General features: G+C 43.1%; 1 protein-coding gene across 8 annotated transcripts in view; it reads left to right on the top strand.

The window, feature by feature from the left end:
- The window catches only part of PDE5A (phosphodiesterase 5A), a 639,000-nt gene that overhangs the window by 293,440 nt on the left and 323,115 nt on the right, over window positions 1-22,445 (top strand). For all 8 annotated transcript variants that reach the window (XM_069230182.1, XM_069230181.1, XM_069230180.1 and 5 more), the window contains exon 4: window positions 13,800-13,871. In XM_069230182.1, the coding sequence (XP_069086283.1) occupies window positions 13,800-13,871 (72 nt within the window). The remainder of the gene's footprint in view (window positions 1-13,799; window positions 13,872-22,445) is intronic.

The raw sequence follows: 22,445 nt of genomic DNA, 5'->3' as shown, positions 1-22,445 counted from the left end.
CGGTGCAAAACTAACTCCATATTTATACTTTGGCTCTAGACCTGTCTAGTGCCAAATTTATGGAGTTAAAGTCATTTTTGGGATGTGGAAACCTACTTTGCATCGATGAGATGCAAAGTAGGTGTTCCCATGCAAAAAATGACTCTAAGGCCCTAGCGCCTTATTTATCCTCCTGTGCAGAAATCATGCACGGGGGAGGGATGGGTCAAAAAATGGTGCAAACTTGCTTTGCACCATTTTTTAATGCCTGGGTCAGGGCAGGCATTAGAGGACCTGTGGGCCTATTTCCATGGTGCCATGTGTGTATTCAATTTCCCTTCAGTGTACATATTTGTATCTTCAGAACCACCTAAATTCCCTACAGGTTGTTAGTGTTTTCCTGCACATGTATGCTAATAACTTATGTTGTCCAGTTAGCTTCTCTTCTCAGTTCACAAATGTCAGTAGTCAGTATGCTGTCATCACCTGTCACCATGGCTAACATGTCCTGAAGTTGTATTTGATCACCTCTTTGTTCAAGCCCTAATCAAATATACCATTGCCCCTAGCATGTGTGGATATTTGTAGAGTGCCAATGTGAGTGCTGGTTTCTGTAGTGCCTAGAGTTCTTTCTTCTTCATATCTGTCGATGAGTTATGGAGTATTCTATCACCCGCTTCATAACCGAAAGTGATTTTCTCACTGCCCCTGCGGCACAAACATCTAATTACCTAGAAGTAGGCTGTCATCCCCTACAATCATGAATGTGTTCTCATCAAGTGGTTTTCATACGAGTTGGTTCAGAGGTCTCTAACCTTTCCTGTAATAAGATCTACTTATGTTCAATGAAAATCATACCAAACTACTATTAATATGTGTTGTAATGGTGATCACATCAGACAACACCACATTAGTGGCCATCCCATGCAATTTTACCAGAATTAAACACGTCAGTGCTCAGGCAGGGTTACCAGCAGTAATGTAAAAAACGCTTTTCCAACTTGGAGTGCCTTTACATGGGTAATACATAGCGACCATTGCAGCAATGCCCCCTTGCCCCAATATCATATTTAAATATATTTTGGAATTTTAGCTTATACATTCTGAAAATTCTCACAATTCTGTCTCAAATACATTCTTTCCAATTTTGGTGTACATTTATTATTTCAGCAAAGCAAAAGCTTCTAATTTATTAGCCTGACCTACACACCAGAGAGCTACTTACAGGTACCAGAAGCTCATGTACTACTTTTTGAAGAAGCCTGAGTTAAGTAAATATACACCTGAAGTAGTCTCACATAGCCTGTGCTCTAAACGCAATTGACATACATAACAGCACAACCAAATGTTCTAATGACGTTTTGGTCGCCTCTTCTATCCACACATCTCATGGGTTAGCAGTATCCCATCATAATTTCAGTAAACATAGCCAAATATTCAACAGTATTAAACTATCCCTACTCAATACTAACATGCCCAGCAGAGTAATCATACTGTGTACAGTATTTTACTGTTTTCCATATCATGTCATGCATCCGTATGTTTTTCAGTTCTAATGAACTGTTGATGTGGAACAGTCTCAATGAGTAACACATTCACTCCAATATTGCTAAGAAGTCTAGTCTCCTACTGCGAATCTTTCATCCACTTCAAATTGTTTGGCAATTATTTCTAGCTTTGATTGTTCTCATTAGGCCTGGCATCAATCAAGGCCTTTTGATCTTGCTAAAACTGTATATTTATAATATACCTATTTATCAGGCTGTCAGCCAGTCTCCTTCATCCATAGGTATGCTGTTTTGTCACACACATTTTTCTTCTGCCCGTTACAGCACACAGAATGGGTAGCCCACTTAAGCCACTGGCTAAAACATTTTAAGTGACAAATTCTCACAAAGTAGTTCTCTTTCCAGCCATGGACTGTTATGGCAACATGTGCTTCCTGAGAGCAAAATATATTTTTAGTTTTAGCCAATGGTTTCCTCAAATATCAGTTGGGGTCAGGCAGCTCCTATAGCATTAATGTTTTTTTTAAAAAGAAACCGTGACAAGACAAAACAAGTATTGACAAAGCCAAAAGGCTAGCATACACTCAAGACCTATGGGTTTTGCCTTTGATTATATTTTAGCTTCAGCCACGTAGGGAAGGTGTCACCTCAGAGGCTTTTTACCATATCCATCACTTTGCGAAGTTCATCTTTTCCCTCATCTAGGGCTGAATGTACTAAGGTTTACCTGTTTTTGCAAATAAGTATGATGCCAACGGTTCATTTGCAGCGCAAACGGTGTACCAGTCTGTCACATTGCACTATGGCAGGTTTGCCAGAAATTCTCTTTGTGTATCCTTCTGAATGGCTGCAATTGCCGCAGTGATGGAGGTGTGTGTGAGAAAGCACGTCACCATCTTTGTATGCACACAATGCCAACATTGCTACAATTTAAAAAACAATTTGGCCTGATGAAGAGGGGCATCCAGGGGAGCCTGCAGAGGTCCCACCGACCTGATGTCCCTTCCCAGATGCTTGGAGCCCGCAGTCGCATAGTAGAAGCTAACCCTCATGTATAGCTTCCACTTTGCCAATTGGTATCGCCCCCTTATGTGGTCCGACTTGAAAGTGCAGCTGCCGCCAGATAATTATGAGAAGCACCAGGAGAGAGGCTTTGGCTCTGCCAAATGTTGGGAGCCAGGAGTCCATGTTTTGATTAGGCAGACGTTCTGTGCTTCTACAAAAACGTGTTTGCCCTCCACACAGCTGTGATCATTTTCTTTATTTATCCCTCTGTCTGAGCTTGAAGTTTGAGTGGGACACATGTGACATTGTAATGCTATTTAATTGTCTGAGATAACTAGGGAATTTATGGTGCTTTTCTCTGGCAACAGCACAGAGAGCAGGAAGCAGTCATTAACATACATGGATTTTTAGGTCTGGCTTGAAAGTACATTCATAAGCACGACCTATTGACATTGCCAATGCTTGTTTTTTGTCAATATCATATCAATTGTTTGCAACTGATTTAATAACTGCAAATCAGTGATAGGTGTTATTATAACCCATTAGGGAGGGTCCTTTCATGTCCCTTTTTATTTATGAATCTCTGCAGGTTGCAGTGTGGGCCTTGTAATTCGCAAACCCTTTGGTAATTCCAATGTTTCTTTAGTGCATTGCAAATGTGTGTTTTCTGCTCAGAAAGCCTGCTGACACGAGTCACGGGTTCTTTGCGATGTAAACCCTTTAAAACATCTGACCCAAAGTGTATTTGTAAGTAAATCTGTTCCCCATCTTGCTTCAAAGCTGTGGTGAAGTTTTATTTTCCAGGGGCATCAGTCTAAAGTGCAAACGGCATGCAGTTAAACATGTTTAAACCCTAAAATACCACGTAAATTTGTAAGTTATTTCCTATATAAATAAAAAGCCAAATATATTCTGTTTCTACTCCCCAAACGATCTCTACCAGGAATGGAAGGTGAGCTCAATATGTAAACAAATCATGCTTCAGTGGTAAGCACGCCAAGTGAATACCCGATTTTAAAATCTCCCTGCAAAACATCCTGTGCTTGACTCTTAAAAACACTAGCAGCGTGTTCTTGACAGGGAAGTTGAAAGTAGTTATCTCAGTCTCATGCCTAAAAATACATAAACCAGAAAATCTTGGAAAATCGGTCATCGTTATTAATATATATTGAACTCATAACTGCGCTAAAATTGTCGCTTAATCTTTACTTATGAGGACACACGTCAGTCCCAAGAACACGACTCGGAAAAAACCATACACATATTAATTCCCTGTATTTGGATAACAGATTTCAATCCACCACCTATATATCTGCATCAAACACAAGACCACATTACACAGAGCATCATACGCACAGACACGCACAGATTATACATTAGACATGTAAAGAACACTTTACAAAGAACACCATACACGCCCAAAACAGATTAAACATGCCACATGGTCAGTAAAATTATTTCAGACAGGCAACAGACAGGATGCTACTCATGTATATGCATACATAACATAATATGATATGCCATAGCATGATGTAACATAACCTAAAATAACAGCATATGCCAGGCACCGATTTAGTGGACTGCTAAACTAACCATGCTGCCATATATGTGGCTTTACTCATGGATGCTATAAATCTCAGATGTTGAAGTTTCCACAGTGTGTGTTGTCGATAGAATATTGGGTGTGGTACTATTTGCGTAAGTTAATGTGTGTGTCCAATGAGAAGAGAGGGAGGATTGTAGGGACAATACTCAACAGTGGGGAGAGGACCTAAAGGTATTGTTCTGAGAAGCAGGTCACATTTACTGGATGTGTGTGTATCTCACTCTCTGCATTGCTGCTCTTCGTTCGCCTATAAGTGGGTGTGGAAATGGTCAACACCAATACGCAGGACTGGAGGGGGAGTGAGTCATAACTGCACCTTCTTCTGTGATTGGGTGCTGTCACTACTGTTCGTGCACTTTGCCTTTAGCCCAGCTGCTTCAAAGGCACCCTATACAGCTAAGGAGGAATCTACTCCAGCAAGCACTACTTATTAATAGATTAAGCTGGTCATCCTTTCAGTCCTCTCTTCATCTCGGGACCCAGATGTAGGGCAAGACAGGAGGACAGAGGTGGCGTAGATGTCTTAGGAAGTTCAAGGTGGAATTTCACTACATCAGACCTACTAACCTTAAGAAAAAAATCAATGTGTGAGGATTGGGCATGGACTTGGAGGGTATGGGTCCTTTTGCCCAGAACTACTTAGGAGGCATGTCTGCGCCCTCCCCCATCAAACCACCTCCTCCTAAAAACAAGCCTGTTGAAGTTGGTGCCAATGTCCTGTAGTGTTTTCACACCCCATAATGGATATGGGCTTTTATAATCCTCCAAAAACAAAAAACAAGGTGTAAATCCAGTCTTTGCTGTGGTTTCCAGCTGAGTTGTACTGCCACCATTTGACATCGACTCCTCACGGGGTGACTGTGTGAGTTGGCAGGTCTGCAACATATAGTTGTAATGTCAAATGTTCTTACCAGAGCTTCTGTCGCAGAGAGTTCTAATGCTGGAGCTGCTGTACCCTGCAAACATTTCTGGTTGGCAGTTAAGTTGAAATGTGAAAGTGTGAAGAGGGTGTTGTATGATCTCTGATTGCATACAGAGCTGCAACGTCATTTAAGATCTATATTACAAATCTTGATATACTTGCATATGCTGAGTGAAAACGGTTAGAATTTGGGTCACTAGCTAGCAGTGGTTTCCACACTGTCCAAGTAGGGACACTCCCTCTAGTCAGGGTAAGGGAGTCATGCTGCTAAGATAACCCCTACTCACCCCCTTGGTAGCTTGGCATGAGCAGTCAGGCTTATCTCAGAGGCAATATTAAAGTATTTTATACACACACACAGTAACACAGTGAAAACACCACAAAAGTATTCCACACCAGTTTAGAAAAATTGCCAATTTTTATATGAGTAATACAAGACCGAAACAACAAACACATTCAACATACACAAATAAAGATATCACTTTTTAAAAGTTTAAAAGAGTCTTAATCCATAGGAATAAATAGTTATCTCCTTTTAACACCCAGTACCTGGGATGTGTCAAAAAACAAAGATGATGTGGTCCTCAAAGGAGTTGATGCCTAGAAAAAGCAAGATGTGTTGATTCTTTCCTCACAGGTGAGGGTATGCACTGGTTCCTTCCTGGAATGCGTGGTTGAGGAGTATATGACGCCCAGGGACGATGCGTGGAAAATCCATATGATCTGCGCTGAAACATGTGCTGCGCCAATTCTTCTGCCGCAAGACTGCCACTGCATAAATTTGTCAGCAGTGGGGCAGGTGCTATGTTGAATTTTCTGCTGCGGCATGCTGATGCATGGATTTTCTTCTTGAAGTCACCAGCTTCCACATTCAATCAATTATTCAATCAATCACATATTTGTAAAGCTCGGCTAATTACCCATAGGGTCACAAGGCGCTGAATGCAGGTGTGCTGATCAGTCGGAGAGCCAGGTCTTAAGGTCCTTCCTGAACTGCTTCAGTGATATGGTCTGCCTGAGCTTGAGGGGAAGTGTGTTCCATGTCTGGGCTGCGAGGTAAGGGAAGGATGTTCCTCCTGCTGTGCTTTTCTGGATCTTGGGGATGGCTGCAAGGGCAAGCTGCGAGGAACAGGGACTGCTGTTGAGTATGTAGAAGGTGAGGCGGTGGTTGAGGTATGCTGGGACTGGATTTGGCAGCACTTGGCAGGTCAGGACTCTCAGCAGAAGCCCCAGACACTGGTAGATGAAGCCTTTGATGTCCCTGAGACTTCTAACTGCAGGCCAGCTCAGTTCGAGCCCTTTAAGAACCTTGGAAAGCAGGCTGTAGAAAGCAAAGTCCAGTCCTTTCACTCACTGGACAGAAGCAGCAAGCAGTAGGCCAGCACAAGAAAGCAACAGGCAAAGTGCCAGTCTCTCCTATGGCATCTAGCTCTTCTTCCTGGCAGAATGTCCTCAGCCCAGACATGTTCTGAGGTTGTGGTGTCAGAGGTCCAATACTCATACTCATTTTTTCCTTTGCAGTAGGCAAACTTCAAAGGAAAGTCTTTGTAGTGCACAAGACCCTGCCTTTCCTGCCCTGGGCCCGGACTCACTCAATGGGGTTGGAGACTGCTTTGTGTAAGGACATGCACAGTCCTATTCAGATGCAAGTGTCAGCTCCTCCGACCATTCTAGCCCAGGAAGATCCATCAAGATATGTAGGGCACACCTCCGCTCCCTTTGTGTGACTATCTAGAGTGAATTCACAAACAGCACAACTGGCATCCTGACCCAGGCGTGTATTTCACAGACAGGCAAAGGCACAGAATGGTTAAGCAAGAAAATATCCACTTTCTAAAAGTGACCTTTTGAAACTTACAATTGTGAAACCAACTTCACCAAAAGATATATTTTCAAATTGTGATTTTAGAGACCTCAAACTCCACATCTCTGTCTGCTCCCAATGGGAAATTACATTTAAAAGATATTTCAGGGCAATTTCAATGTTAAACTATGGGAGAGATAGGTCTTGCAATAGTGAAAAGGAAATTTAATAGTATTTCACTATTAGGACATCTAAAACACACCAGTACATGTCCTACCTTTAAATACACTGCGCCCTGCCCATAGGGTTGCCTTGGGCCTACCTTAGGGGTGACGTACATGTAGTAAAAGGGAAGGTTTGGGCCTGGCAAGTGCGTGCACCTGCCAGGTCTAACTGGCATTTAAAACTGCTCACACAGACACTGCAGTGGCAGTTCCGAGATGTGTTTACAGGGCTACTTATGTGGGTGGCACATTCAGTGCTGCATGCCAACTAGTAGCAGTTGATTTACAGGCCCCGGGCACACATAGTGCACATACTAGGGACTTACTAGTAATTCAAATATGCCAATCGTGGATAAACCAACCACCAATACCATTTAGACACTTGCACTTTAGCACATGTCAGCAGTGGTAGAGTGCCCAGAGTCATAAGTCCAGCAAAACCGAAATTCAATACAGGATCAAGACAGCAGGTCAGAAGCAAAAACCAAAGACAAGGGGAACCCTGCAGAAAGGGCCAGCTCCAACAAAAACAATCAAGTCACAAAATACAAGACATTGATGCAAATAATTTATAACAAATATGTTATGTGCTATATGCACGTATAGTGAGGTCAACCAACATTGACTCAGCCAGTCCTCAGTGGTGTAACAAAGGCCCCCGCAGCCCCTACGGTGCGGAGGGGGGCTCAAACTCCAGTGCCTCCCTCAGGACAGTACTCCGTGCACAGGTGGCAGGCCCCTGACTGGGTCTAGGGCAGAGAGGACCACTCAAGGTACTTTGCAGGGGGCCCCCCTCATGTTTTGTTATGCCACTGCCAGTCCTTAATGGTCACTTTGCACTTTGACACTAGTAGTCCCCTTTCTTTTGACAGTCACGCACACTTGCAGGAACTAAAATCTGAATTCATAGCTTGGGCTAAATAAATGATTGCCACTTATTTCTGGAACTTGAAATTGTTGTGAAAATGAGTAGGCAAAAATGAGTGTGAGTAAGTTACAGTATTTTGTTTTGTGCTATGTGTGCCATGTGTTGTGACACCACATTGCACGGGCAAACCTGGCACTCCAAGGATAGAGAATCTGATATTGGAGTCTGTTGTGGATGTTCATTACTTGCTGACTGTAGGCATTTTGAGATCACATAGCTGTTCAAGTGGTATGAACCTCAAGGTAACACAAAGGTAGTAGCTGCCATAAGCCTTCCTTACAAGGAGGGAACTCAGGAAAGGAGGGTTGGTGGTTAGGGAAGTCCTGACACCCGTGAATGGCAATTCACAAAAATGCCAGGGGTAGCATTTTACTTGGCTGCCTGGGAGGGTCATATTCCAGATAAGTGTAATCCATTCTTTATTACACTAATAGTGAATAATAGGACATTATTCACTATCAATGTAATAAAGAAAATGACAGAAAACAACAAAAGTGGAGTCCCAACCAACACCCACAACGATGAGCTGCCCTTGTGTTCTAGACACTAAGTTTTGCCATCTGTGAGGCCAGGGGTTGCAAAGGCAGTGACAGGGGTGTAAATGGCATCCATGCTCACACCCACACCCAGGCCACTTTGTCACACCATGGAAGGTAGTCCTCAGTGTACCTAGAGTCTAGGGCTATCAAAATGTGTTGCTGTGCAGCTCACAATAGTAGTCCACCTCTACCCATCGAAATATGGATGCTAGATGAGCTTAATTTCTGCTACTATCTTGGTTTCATGAGCCTGGTTACCATGGACCCTGAGCTTTCTCTTTGAGAGAGGTCAGTGGTCACACCAACTGTTACCAGAAAGTGTTGAACTTGGAGTTTAATTATCATAAAGTATTATTTAATAGATTGATTATTATATTATATTATATTATATTATTAATTGTCTATATAATGTGTCGGAAGGCGTGAGATGTAATACCGTCCTGCGGATTTTTGAGTGAGCCACCTTTTAAGGGGCACTTAACAGCAAAGCCATCTATTCAGACCAGCCTAACCAGCTTTGTCATTATGATTCCTTAGTCAGTTCAGGAACTTGTTTAAAGTATTGTTTCCAAATGGAAACAGGCAGCGTAGGTCCATTAGCTGATCTTTTTAGTTCTAAAGTCATCAGGCTTATTGTTATGCCAAGAGCATTAGGACTTTTGGTACATCTAGGAAGACCTTCTGCCAACGCATCTTCTTTACTGCAAATTTGCCTTTCTGAGGTTGCCAAAAGGCTGGTATGCATACCATTAATTCCAAAATTCCAAAGAAACTTGTGTTTCTGATACTGAGTTGTCCTCCTCTGAGGAGTCTTTTGCTTGGTGATTTCCTGGCGGTAGGTTCAGTTCCTCGTCCAATAAATATGATATGCAATCTAGGGATGATTGTTCACTCAGATATAATATTCGTGCCTCAGAGTCATATGGTTGCAGCTTCTTGTTTTTTTTTACGTAGGCTGTTGAGCAAAATCCTTCTTTTTTATCCACCAAAGAGGTATAGAGCTTGTGATTTAACCTTTCATCTCTTCAACGTTAAACCATTGTAATGCCATCTATTCGGCCAGCCTAACCAGCTTTTCTCAAGACTGTGAACTGTTCAAAAATTGCAGCTCTCCTTTTTTTAACTCCTTAAAAGATTGGAGCCAGTAGGCCTCACCTGGCTAGCCTACACGGGCTGTCGGTGACCAACAATTATGCTTTCAACATATTGTGCCTAATCTATCTAGCAGTATGTACCAAATGACCTAAATATATATCCAGCATACGTTTGCCCACTCTATTATAACCCATGATCTAAGAACGTGCACTAAAGGCACCATTATTCTGTCCCGTATCGAGCACACCAACCTAGGCAGACAAGTTAGGTGGAACTCTATCCGTACCTTGTTCCAGACTTGCAGACCTTACACTAAGCTTTGACAACTTTCCTATTCAGTACTTTATTCGTTTTCTGTGTCTCTAGTGCCAAGACGCCTTTTTTTTTTTCAACAATATCTTCAAAAGTGACCATTAGCTCTGGGTCTCTACCAGTTTAGAAATATTATTTGGCCCATTTCCATACTGTGCACTAGGAATTTCTTATAACAAATTGCATTTGGTGTGTGAGAGAAGGCTTCACTAATTAGAGCTTTATTATGAGCCTGCTGGTGCTTCATGAAGTGTATGGCACCTGCTAATATGTGCCCGGTGGTGGCTAAAATATCAGTCCATCCTGGCACCTCTGAATAATAAATGAGAGACATGTGGCTAATAAGCTACTATCAGCTAAAACTGGAGCGTTTTTAAAGGTATGCATTTGGGACCTTATGAAGTAACTTTCAATCTTGAGAACTATGCATTTGCTAAACTATTTACAGCTTATACACCATGGCCCATATTTATGGGAAAATGACAGAGCGCGATGCTGTGCCAAAATTGGCAGCGCTGTGCCCGGTCATTTTCACAATGCAGGGATGCGCCATATTTAATTGGCGCACCCGCCACCAACGCAGGCATCCTTGCACCGTCGTGCTAGGATGTCGGGTGGAGGGGTGTGATTGTTTATGTGCGGGAAGATGCCCCTTCCTGCACATAAACAATCACTAATGGTGCTTTGGCACTCCTGTGTGTGCTGCAGAATGCAGAATACATAGGAGTGCCAAAGCGTCATTTTCAAATGATTTTTTATGTGCAGGAAAAGCAAAAAACAAAGAGGAATAAAAGGGTGTGGCGTTAGATTTTGGCGGTGCCTCAGGTTTCTGAAATTTCATAAATCTGAGGCAGCGTCAAAATGCAACGGGTGTTGCTGTGGCACGCCCGTAGCAATACCTATTGCACGCTCATCTGATGCAGAAAGCTGTGTCGGACGGGTCCATATTTACAAAGAGGCATAACGCCACAAAAAGTGGCATTATACCTCGTTGCAAATTTGGAGCAGAGGTTAGCACCACTGGAGCGTCACATAAAGTGACGCTCCAGTGGCGCTAGGGGCTCTTAAATATGCCCCCATGTTTTAGTGAATTTAGAACCAGTTTTGCCGCTTAAGAACTATGGACCTCATTTACGAGGCCTAAGCTGCACACTGCGCCACCGGAGTGTCATTTTTTTTTTTAACACTCCGGTGGCGCAGTGTGCCAGCGCATATTTGTGAGGCTATGCAAACCCACCTTGCATGGCTTTTCCTGGCCTTGTACATATGGACCCCTTTAATGCATAACACTGCGTGAAAGGGGTGTTCTATGGGTGTTGCTGGAGTTTTCCCACACATCACTCATGGAACCCAAGGGAATCAGATGCAAGGAGGCTTCTTTGGTGCTAGGCAGCAATTTCTGTGCCAGCGCAGGGCGAAAGGACAGAAATGCACCGTATCTACAAGATATCTTGTAGATACAGTGCATTTATGGCTTTTCCTGGTGGCACAAGGCAGCACAGCAAGGCACTAGCCACGTGACTTGTAAATGAGGACCTATGGATTTTGGAAAATGTAATGTCATTTTTGAAAATGCTTGCTTCAGTTCCAGCAGGGTGGAAAGTTTCACTTGTGAGTAGCTGAAAGAACTATCAATAACCCTGCCCCAAATACCTGAATAAATCTTACTCTGCCTTATGAAGCCACTCCTTCAATGGGAATTCCAGCACCTTAGGGAGGAAAATGGGAAATTATTTAGGTGATCCTATGTTAAGAAGAACTTATGTTTTTTGCTTCTTTTGGGAACGCTTCCAATGCCATCAGTAAAGGCTCAGGTGGGTTAATTGTAATTGCACTCTTTATGCAATATTTAGGGCCATATTTAGACTTTTTGACGCAAAACTGCGCTAACGCAGTTTTGCGTCCAAAAAATTAGCGCCGGCTAACGCCATTCTGAAGCGCCATGCGGGCGCCGTATTTAATCAATGACATTAGCCGGCGTAAGCCGCCGGCGCTGTGTACACCAGGCAGCGCCGGCATAGGGGGATATGGGGCTTGGGTGTCAAAAAATGGGGCAAGTCAGGTTGAGGCAAATTTTTCGCCTCAACCCAATTTGTGCCATTTTTTTCGACTCCCAACCCCCATAGAAATGACTCCTGTCTTAGCAAAGACAGGAGTCATGCCCCCTTGCCCAATGGCCATGCCCAGGGGACTTCTGTCCCCTGGGCATGGTCATTGGGCATAGTGGCATGTAGGGGGGCACAAATCAGGCCCCCCTATGCCACAAAAAAAAAAAAAAATGACTTACCTGAACTTACCTTAATGTCCCTGGGATGGGTCCCTCCAGCCTTGGGTGTCCTCCTGGGGTGGGCAAGGGTGACAGGGGGTGTCCCTGGGGGCATGGGAGGGCACCTCTGGGCTCCTTCAGAGCCCACAGGTCCCTTAACGCCTGCCTTTTCCAGGCGCTAAAAAACGGCACAAAAGCGGCCGTACATAATTTTTTTTGACCGCCCACTCCCGGGCGTGAATTTTGCCCGGGAGTGTAAATACGGCGCACATGCCTCGGAGTCAATTTTTTAGACGTGAACGCCTATCTTGCATATCATTAACGCAAAGTAGGTGTCTATGCTAAAAAATGACGCAAACTCCATGGACTTTGGCGCTAGACGCGTCTAACGCCAAAGTATAAATATGGAGTTAGTTTTGCGTCGGAATTGCGTCAAAAAAACGAAGCAATTCCGGCGCAAACGGAGTATAAATATGCCCCTAAGTTGTTTGCTTCAGCATCCTTTACAAGGCATCAGATGTTATCATATTCATAAATGAGCTGTGGACAGACAATAACATGTTATTTACTGTCTTTGTTGTTTTTGTGAGCTCCCCAATAACAGATCTCAGAGAGATCACTGATACAAATGTTAAAAACTGGCACACTTTGTGTATGTTGGTTATCACCACATCAACATTATTTCCCATCCCCAGTTCTTTTTCAGATCCACAGAAGGCCCACTCAAACTGCTGTGAAGGATCACCCGAAGTGTAAGATCTCTTCCAACCAGTGCTTAATTTGTGCTTGTTTTTTCCGGTGCTGAGCACCGGCACTTATTTTTGAGGGCCGGCGCTTAGTCTTCTGCCTCAGGCATTTGCTGCGAGCAAAACACACGTTTGGGAAAGACGAGGAAGAGAAAAACGAAAAGCGTCAGGATGAGAGAAAGCAAAAAGCTGGAGTGGCTTTATAAGGATTGAAGCGGTCAGAGATGGCATCGGGATTACACTCTCTCAGTATTCCGTGCTCGCACATTTAATTGCAGCAGCCGCGTGTTTACGAGGAGGGCTACGAGCACCGGCACCTTTGTATTTACAAATTAAGCACTGCTTGCAACCCGTGCACACCAAGATCCCCTGTTTAGGCCCAGGTACCAGATGCACACCAGGGCCCTGAGATTCTTGTCCTGCCAGCAGGCTGGCTCTTAGTGCTTGCAGTGCCAGCATTGCCTCTGCTTACAGTTGTAATGGGCAGTGACAACGCTGCTAACGCCACACACTAGACCCCAGCGTCCTGTGTTGTTTCAATCCTAAGGGCCATGTTATTGAGCACCCCTTAATGCTGGTATCTCGAGCAGCTGGTGTTGAAGCCCGTGAATGGGAATCACATTAAGGGTCAGTACAAAGTGCTGTTGCACATCGAATTCGAAAGTCATAATTCATGACTGGTCGAAGCCGACCCCACTTTTTTAAAAATAAAATGTCTTAAATCAAGAGATTTAATTAGCGCTCTTGTTGAAGTTTAAAATGTCTTTTATGTTCGCTCCAGCCTTTGAAATTCTCCGTAGCTGAGCTGCGCTGTACACCGGCAGGATGGAAAACAGACTGACTTTCCTTTTATTATATTCCACAGGTTGTTGGTGTGGCGCAAGCTATCAACAAAAGATCTGGAAGCAGCGGAACCTTCACTGAACAAGATGAAAAGGTACAACATGTACTTTGTACTCTGCAGATATCTCATTGTCAGGGGAGCCGGTTGGGAGTGCGAGGATGGGGGAAATAAAATATCAGGAGGTCATCCAAATCCACTAGAGGCTAATTATTTCCTTGCAAATCATTATTCGTGATCTTTGTGCGTTCCAAAGGATTCACATGCTGTTTTTCCATTTAATGTGTATTTGTTTCCACGTTTAAAAAGCCCTAGATGATAGACTAAAGGTCTTTTTTCAGTGTCAACTGCTATATCGTTTTAGCTTGTGCCCAGGGTAGATTGAGGGGCACATTTCTCTAAAAAAAAATGTAACTCTACACTTGTAAGATCAGAACTATGTTTAGGAATAGATTTATGAATTTAGCGGAATTTTCAAAATATTCCAGGAGGTACTTTCAAACGTAACTAACTACATTTGTGTAATTGCAAAAAGTGCGCACTTATGGACGTGTGAATTGTGTAAACAAAACTGCATGTGCAATTGCCAACCTTTTTTTTCTTTCCACGAAAAAAATTCTCACCTATTCCTGCCACTAAAATGGATTTACTCTTTGCCTTGGCAGGAGTAAATCTTCAATCAGTTCCTGTGTGGGAATGGACCAAGGAAGTTTTGTAAATGTTAGCAAACTCACTAGTTTGTGCCTGTGCCCAGGCTTCCCTAGAATGTCCACTTCCCACTCATGGCAACAGATTAGGACCAGTTTTATCTCACATATAATATTATGCCATGCTAGTGGCAATATGTATGAGTGAATGTGTTATGGGTGTGAATACATTTATTATCCATTCTAAACATGTATTTACAGTCATAAATAAAGCAATTTGTACTTGTAAGTTGAATTTATGCACAAAATGGCTTTGTACACCAGGTTGGTTGTGTGCTCACAATCCTAGTATATCTTGAGCAGTTCACTTCTAAACCAAATGATATTACAGTTGACTTGAAAACCTCTGAAACATTTTGTGCAACCTAGTGCAACTGCACTGAGCAGAAAGTTGAAGTTGTGGCCGTAAGTCACAGATCCTGATTGATAAAATAAGGATTTGCAGATTTTTTCATTGATGAATTCTGATTCTAATTGGTGAAAGGCTCCTGGTATGATGAAGTGTGTGCAGTTGTAGGTGTGAAAACGGAGGGTTTGACATTGAATGTCAAGACTATTGACCAGAGACCATCATGAGGGAGGTAGTTGAAACTATTTGGCTCAAGTCCGGGAAGGACAAATCCAACCAATGAATGGGGACAGACGGGGTTCTGGTCACCCCCCCCCTCCCCCCCCCAAAAAAAAGTAGTGGTCAGGCTTGTCCTGTCCGTGGCATGCACCATAGAACAGCTGCCTGTATGGCACCAAATTAATAGGAAACCCCAGAAGGATCACTCTAGCAGATGGATATGTGCATCATCTCAGACAGTCCCTGGGGATGACAACAAGGGGACTGGGTTCACATCATCGTTTTTGTGGGCTCCTTCTTGCACTCATCATTATTTACATAAAATCAGGTTTGCAATGTGTGATTGGTAACCATAATGACAGGTATACTGGATATGACTGGGATCACTTTTCTTCTCAGACATCTGTGATGTTTGTCCTCCCTAATAGTTTGTTTTAATCCCTTGTGATTGTCCATCTTAGCTTTTGTTAAATAAAATGAACAGAAAAGAAGACTCTATTACAAATTTAGATGATTCCAGAAGACCACACCTCTCATTGTAGCTACTGCATCCAAACCAACATTCAAGGCCTAAACGAAGGAGCTGAGGGGAGTATGATGTCAAGACTGTGGGGTGAAGAAACATGTGTAGTGTCTCCTTTAGCCCAGACTGACTGAAAGGTGGCCTGCAGGACTACCAGAGATTCAGTTTGGGGTCCCTAGGATTAGGACCCATCAAAACTCACCAAAAAGAAAAAAACAGGGTATCTTTGGGGCCAAAGAGGAAAGTGACAGGACGTGAAGGCTGTAACAGTTTGAGAGACTTCCATCCTCATACACATTATGGTCTTTTCAAATCATTTATTGCTCCCTGGATGGTAAAGTTGTTTTAAGTAAGCACAATTCTGCTAATTGAAATTGGTTTGCCTATATTTTTGGCACATTGAGTGCATTTCAGGTTCAAATTATATTAAAGTGGTTTAGCAGTCCTTACCCTCATGGCAATTGTATTTTTAATGTTTTCCTTTTAATTAAAAACATTCTAAAAAAAGAAAAAGGAATTAAAAGATCTATAGAAATCAAATTATCCTTGAAAATTCAGATATGTACATGAAGTGTTGACTGTCTAATCATATCCCGAATCAATATATTATATCACAGGTCACCTCATAGTATTATTAAGTGTCAGTATACATCGTTTGACAAAAAAGCATTTGAATATCCCTAGATAATTTCCCATTTCTTTTTGTGAATAAACTTCCAGTATAGTTGTCAGAAAGCACTAGCCTGGTACTTTGGATCCAAAAGGGCCGATGAACTCTCCCTCACCTTACCACAACCATTAGTGCCTACAAACAGAATGAGATGTGAGCCAAATAGTCGAAGCAGGGAATGGTGAATGGAGTACGAGAGAGAAAAGAGACACCGGGTAGCACTCCTTTATCTGATCACTCTGCTGTGCACTGATGTCCGCAGGTTGAAATAGATATGTAAAAGTTAATAGAAGGTCTTTAATATTCAGTCATGAATGTTCAACACAGTTACAGTGATGCACCTTGAAGTTATCTCTATGTAACTTACTCCCTAAGTGCTTGATATGAAGCTGACTAGTCATAAAATAACCTTCCCCCTTATTAGTAAGCTAACTGCTTTGAACTTCGTACATGTGCACTTCCTGACATGGATATACTTAAAGTTCTCAATTGCGTTTAATTCAGCTAAGGAATAATGCCCTTTCACTAGCTTACTGTGCTCCCTAATCTCAGACCGTAGGTATGGCTTCCTTAGTACCACTGGTAACTTACATGCTCATGGCATAATCATATCATAATCACGAATGCCTACTGATAGAATTTCTTGTTATTTTACAAAAGAATTCAAGTTCAATATAATGCAACAGTTCTAAAGTCTATGCCCACTAAATATTAGTTCAAATAACAGGTGAAAATTAGCTTTTCATTTGACCCGATATCAGGAATACTTTCCTGAAAAGCAGAATAGTTCTTACTGATTCCTCCAGTAGAATATAGTTCATCCAAAAATCTAATCACAAGGCACGTAGCCATGAAGCAAGGGTCCGGACTACAGCCACTCAAAAAATTGATTGCCTAGCAAGAACGTTCTGAAATATGATGGAAGTTATACTCGATTAGCCAAGATGGCTGCCACTATCTACAAGAGTACAGAGGGTTTTGGGATCTGTAGTTTGTTGTGAGGCAGTTTCACATAGCTCAATCTCCATGAGCACAAAGTTCTCAAAGCATGACTCCCATCATCCTTACAGTTAGTGGTAAGCCATGCCTACTGGCAATAGGCCCACTGAATCAGAAACTTTCTGTTTAAACACAAACATGGATCTTATTAACTGGGCAGATCAGTATCCTTCCAAAACAACATGACTAGATATCTAGTAATCGCTTATGCTTCATTTATAAATGGTGCAACTGTATGCCCAATATCTCCCCATATATCATGTTATGTACAGATAGAATGATTGTAACTCCAATTGATCCAAGGATGAGTGATCAAATATTGTATCCAGTATTCATCACAGCAGGATATAAAGCTACAATATCATCTAATGTAAATTGAATTAGCTGAGTCATACATTCTGGCCAACATGCCAGGTGAATAATAATGCCTATGACAAATAAAGTATTGGACTGCGATCAAATAAACTAGTAGCAGCCATTTTTTAATATCATACCTGTCATAAAACAGGTCTGTATGAACATACCAAACCTTAAAACCTCATTTAGCAAGTATCAACAGATTGTCCCGACATTGCAATAGCATTAATCAGTTATAACACCCAACAACTTGAACAAAGATAAGTGGAGTTCAAACCAGTTGATCTATTCAAATCATGATCTTTCACCCACTCAATCCCATAGGGTCTGAGCTTATTATCGACAGCACTCACATCGTTCATAATACAGTGTCAAAAATGAACATTAGGGGGATACACAAACACAGCAAAGTCAATACCCAGCAAATGATTACCTACAAATAAGTCTTTACCATATGTAACTTGGTCCCTCAGCAAATCCGCAAAGCCATTGCTTTATATTATGTGCTAGAAGAGTATTGTGATATAAGTGGTAAGAGCACCACCATATCTTTGATCAACAACTGCCCCTTTTTGTCGTATCCTTAAGATTTCTTAAGATTCAAAATTTTAATAAAACTGAGCATCACAGTATTTAGTCAGGACCGTTCAGAGACATAGTAGATGCTGTTCTAGCCTCTTTGGGATTGATAATTACCTGTGAAATCTTAATTGGACTGCTAAGTATTAAGGCCCATATTTATACTTTTTGACGCACAACTGCGGCAACGCAGTTGTGCGTCAAAAATTTTACCGCCGGCTAATGCCATTCCAACGCGCCATGCGGGCGCCTTATTTATGGAATTACGTTAGCCGGCGCTGCGGACTGGTGTGCGTAAAAAAAAAGACTCACACCAGGCAGCGCCGGCGTATGGGAAAATGGGGGTTGTGCGTCAAAAAATAGGGCAAGTCAGGTCTGAGGCAAAATTTAGGCCTCAAACCGGATTTGCGCCATTTCTTTTACACCCAACCTCCATTGACATGTCTCCTGTCTTAGCAAAGACAGGAGTCATGCCCCCTTGCCCAATGGCCATGCCCAGGGTACTTACGTCCCCTGGGCATGGTCATTGGGCATAGTGGCATGTAGGGGGGCCCAAATCAGGCCCCCCTATGCCACAAAAAAATTGGGGAAAAAAATACTTACCCGAACTTACCTTTCCTTCCCTGGGATGGGTCCCTCTATCCTTGGGTGTCCTCCTGGGGTGGGCAAGGGTGGCAGGGGGTGTCCCTGGGGGCAGGGGAGGGCACCTCTGGGCTCCTTCCGAGCCCACAGGTCCCTTAACGCCTGCCCTGACCCAGGCGTTAAAAAACGGCGCCCATCAGGCTGTGCGTCGTTTTTTAAGGCCCACCCCCTCCTGTGCGTCAAAATGACGTCAGAGTATAAATATGGGGCACAGGCCTTAAAGTCATTTTTTGGAAGGGAATGCCTACCTTGCATATAATTAACGCAAGGCTGGTTTCCCCTTCCAAAAAATTACGCACATCGTGGAATTTTGACGCCCGCGGGGTTGGACGTCAAAGTATAAATATGGGGCAGGGTTTGCGCCGATTGTGCGTCAAAATTTTTGACGCACATTCGGAGCAAACAGAGTATAAATATGCCCCTAAGTTTCTGTTTTGGGATAGCTAAGCCTCCCTTCACTATATTCTTCATCAATGTCCTCTTCAACATCTGAGAGGTTTTCCAGTCATAAACAAATAACATCTGAGGGACTGCAGTTTGGGAACAACTTTCTATGTTAAGGTACAAAGGATCAGAAAGAAAAGCAATGTATAAGTAAGAACCATTATGCTAACTAACTGAAATACCCCATGTCTCATCCAAAACATGGATTAAGAATAAAAATAGTCAGAGTTGGCAGTGAAAAACAAATTTGATGGTCCTCTCCTTTTATTATAGTTTGATTACTCATTTCATCTCACAATTTCTTGCTTTTTCAAAAGGCTTAAAAATACATTTTGTCTGATCTAATGGGTGATCACTGAGACAATTTTGTGAAAGAACAACAATGTCAAACTCCTAAAGTGGAATTATCCTTTTTTATAACCAATTTTATTTCTTTTTAAACGGTGCGCACCCTCCATACAATACTAGTAGTGATCAGTAAATATACAGAACTGTGACATCGCCTGCGTGACAGCCTCCACATTGTGTGACCTTTCTATATTGACAATCCATGATAGTTCCAACATTTCCCCCCCACTTTGTCATACTTCTGAGTACAGCCGCAGAACTCATAAATCGCCTTTCTTGTTGTGCACGCCAATCCACACCCACCCGCCACACTTAATGAAGAGGGTGTGGGTTGCTTGCACAGGTGGGCTATGTCTCTTTTGGCTATTAGGCAAGCCTCTCCTATAAATATGAGGTCTGCTCGCGGGGTTCCTAACTCCTTCATTAGCCCCACCAGCACCATTTTAGGGGTTAATTTGATCGGGCGTCCCAGGATATCTGAAATAAACCGCCCCCCCCCACCACCACCACCTCACAAAATGATTTTAGCTGCGGCAGTCCTAAGCCACATGAAAAAGGTCGCCAGAGGGAAGACTGCATCTTGCACAGGCCGCCCGGGCCTCTGGGAGCATTTGTTGTATGCGTGAGGGGGATAGGTAGGTTGCGTGGAAGTTATTGATCTCTACCATTCACAAACTCACGGATATAGCTAGTTCCCATGGGGCCAGGGATGCTTCCCTCCAGTCATCGTCGTCTAATTCACTGACCCAATTTACCCAGTTTTGTCTCAGGGAGTCACAGCCGTCTGGAGCATGAGTGAGCAAGGATCTGTAGATTTGGGTCATTGCTTTTTTCCCCAAAAACCCCCTTAGTCTATTAACCTCAAGGGGGCTTTATTCTGGGAGTCTAGTGTCTGGGGGGAGATGTGTCCTTAGTGCGTTTCTTATCTGTAAAAAGCGGAATAATAGTGTATTTGCTAGAGCATATTGCTCTTTTAAATGCTGAAAGGTAATCAAATTATCTCTTTTGTAAATGTCTCCCAGGCATGTAATTCCTATCCGGTTCCTCTGGTGGAAGCCTTTGAGTGTTGAGAGTTGCTTTAGCCATGTGCCCTGCCACAAGGGAGTCAGACCTGTTAAAGTGGAATTTTCCTAATGAATTTTGACCACCAAAACTGTTCGAGCAGTAAATATAGCTTTATTCGTGCCAAGAGGACTCTGTATAGAGTGAAAACAAGAGGAGAGAGAGGTACCACTGACTGATTTTCTTGAAAGTCATACCCGGCATACATTTGACCACCAACGATGTTCTTCCAAAAGTTGTATTAAATAATAATTTGAATTGGAAAAGGCCTTTACACAGAAGAAAAAAACTGGGCTGACATTCAATTTTTTTTCTCGTTGATGCTAATCAAGGATAGCTGTGCAACCTTCCTTAAGCTACCAGATATGTAATAGGAAGGAAGGTATGTTTCTGAGTCATTCCTGCTTGGTTGTATTCTAATCTAAGTGGAGAGGTCTAAGAAAACCATTCAAATTCTGATGATGAAGGCCTTTGAATACACTTTTGAACCACATTTTTTTTATACAACTAGGAAAAATTGAATTTGAATCTGACTGGACCGTTTCTCTACTTTAAAAAGGATCTCACCTTTTGAATGATCAGGACTAAACGTATTTTCTTGAAAGTATCTCGCAGCCAGGACCGCAAAGTTTACTTGTTTTTTCCTAAGCACTGTCATATTTACATGAACCTCATTAGCCATAGTCCCACACCCACTCTGCAGAGATTGATGCAAGTAGACACGCTACTTCAGGTGGGTAAGATCTCTGTTTGAAAATGTTCCCTATCTCGGAACCTCTAACTGCCTGCCCCTTCTCATGACCTATCCTTTCTGCCACTTGGTTTGTTTGTCTATTCCTACTCACTCTTATCTGAGTGTACATTTTTTGCGGTTCCAGTGACTAAGGGCCGTATTTATACTCCGTTTGCGCCGAATTTGCGTCGTTTTTTTCGACGCAAATTCGACGCTAAACTAACGCCAACTAACGCCATATTTATACTATGGCGTTAGAGGCGAATAGCGCCAAAGTTCCCGGAATGTGCGTCATTTTTTAGCGTGAACCCCTTCCTTGCGTTAATGATATGCAAGGGAGGCGTTCCCGTCTAAAAAATGACTCCCAGGCCTTTACGTGGTATTTATACTCCCGGGCAAAAGAGACGCCCGGGAGTGGGCGTGGCTAAAAACGGCGCATTTGCGCCGCTTTTTAACGCCTGGGTCAGGCATGGCGTTAAGGGACAAGTGGGCTCAAAATGAGCCCAGAGTGCCCTCCCCTGCCCCCAGGGACCCCCCCTGCCACCCTTGCCCACCCCAGGAGGACACCCAAGGCTGGAGGGACCCACCCCAGGGACATTCAGGTAAGTATTTTTTTATTTTTTTTTAATAATTTTTTTTGGCATAGGGGGGCCTGATTTGTGCCCCCCTACATGCCACTATGCCCAATGACCATGCCCAGGGGACAGAAGTCCCCTGGGCATGGCCATTGGGCAAGGGGGCATGACTCCTATCTTTACAATGATAGGAGTCATGTTGATGGGGGATGGGCGTCGAAAATAAATGGCGCAAGTCGGGTTACGACGATTTTTTCGACGTAACCTGACTTGCCCCATTTTAAGACGCCCATGCGCCATTTTCCCCCTACGCCGGCGCTGCCTGGTGTACGTGGTTTTTCTCGCGCACACCAGGCAGCGCCGGTCTGCTTGCGCCGGCTAACGCCATTCCATAAATACGGCGCCCGCATGGCGCTTCAGAATGGCGTTAGCCGGCGCAAAACTTTTTGACGCTAAACTGCGT

This window comes from Pleurodeles waltl, chromosome 1_1 (genome assembly GCF_031143425.1).
Source record: "Pleurodeles waltl isolate 20211129_DDA chromosome 1_1, aPleWal1.hap1.20221129, whole genome shotgun sequence".
Lineage (NCBI taxonomy): Eukaryota > Metazoa > Chordata > Amphibia > Caudata > Salamandridae > Pleurodeles > Pleurodeles waltl.
The sequence above is the reverse complement of the archived record's forward strand: the minus strand, read 5'-3'. Positions and strand labels throughout refer to the sequence as shown.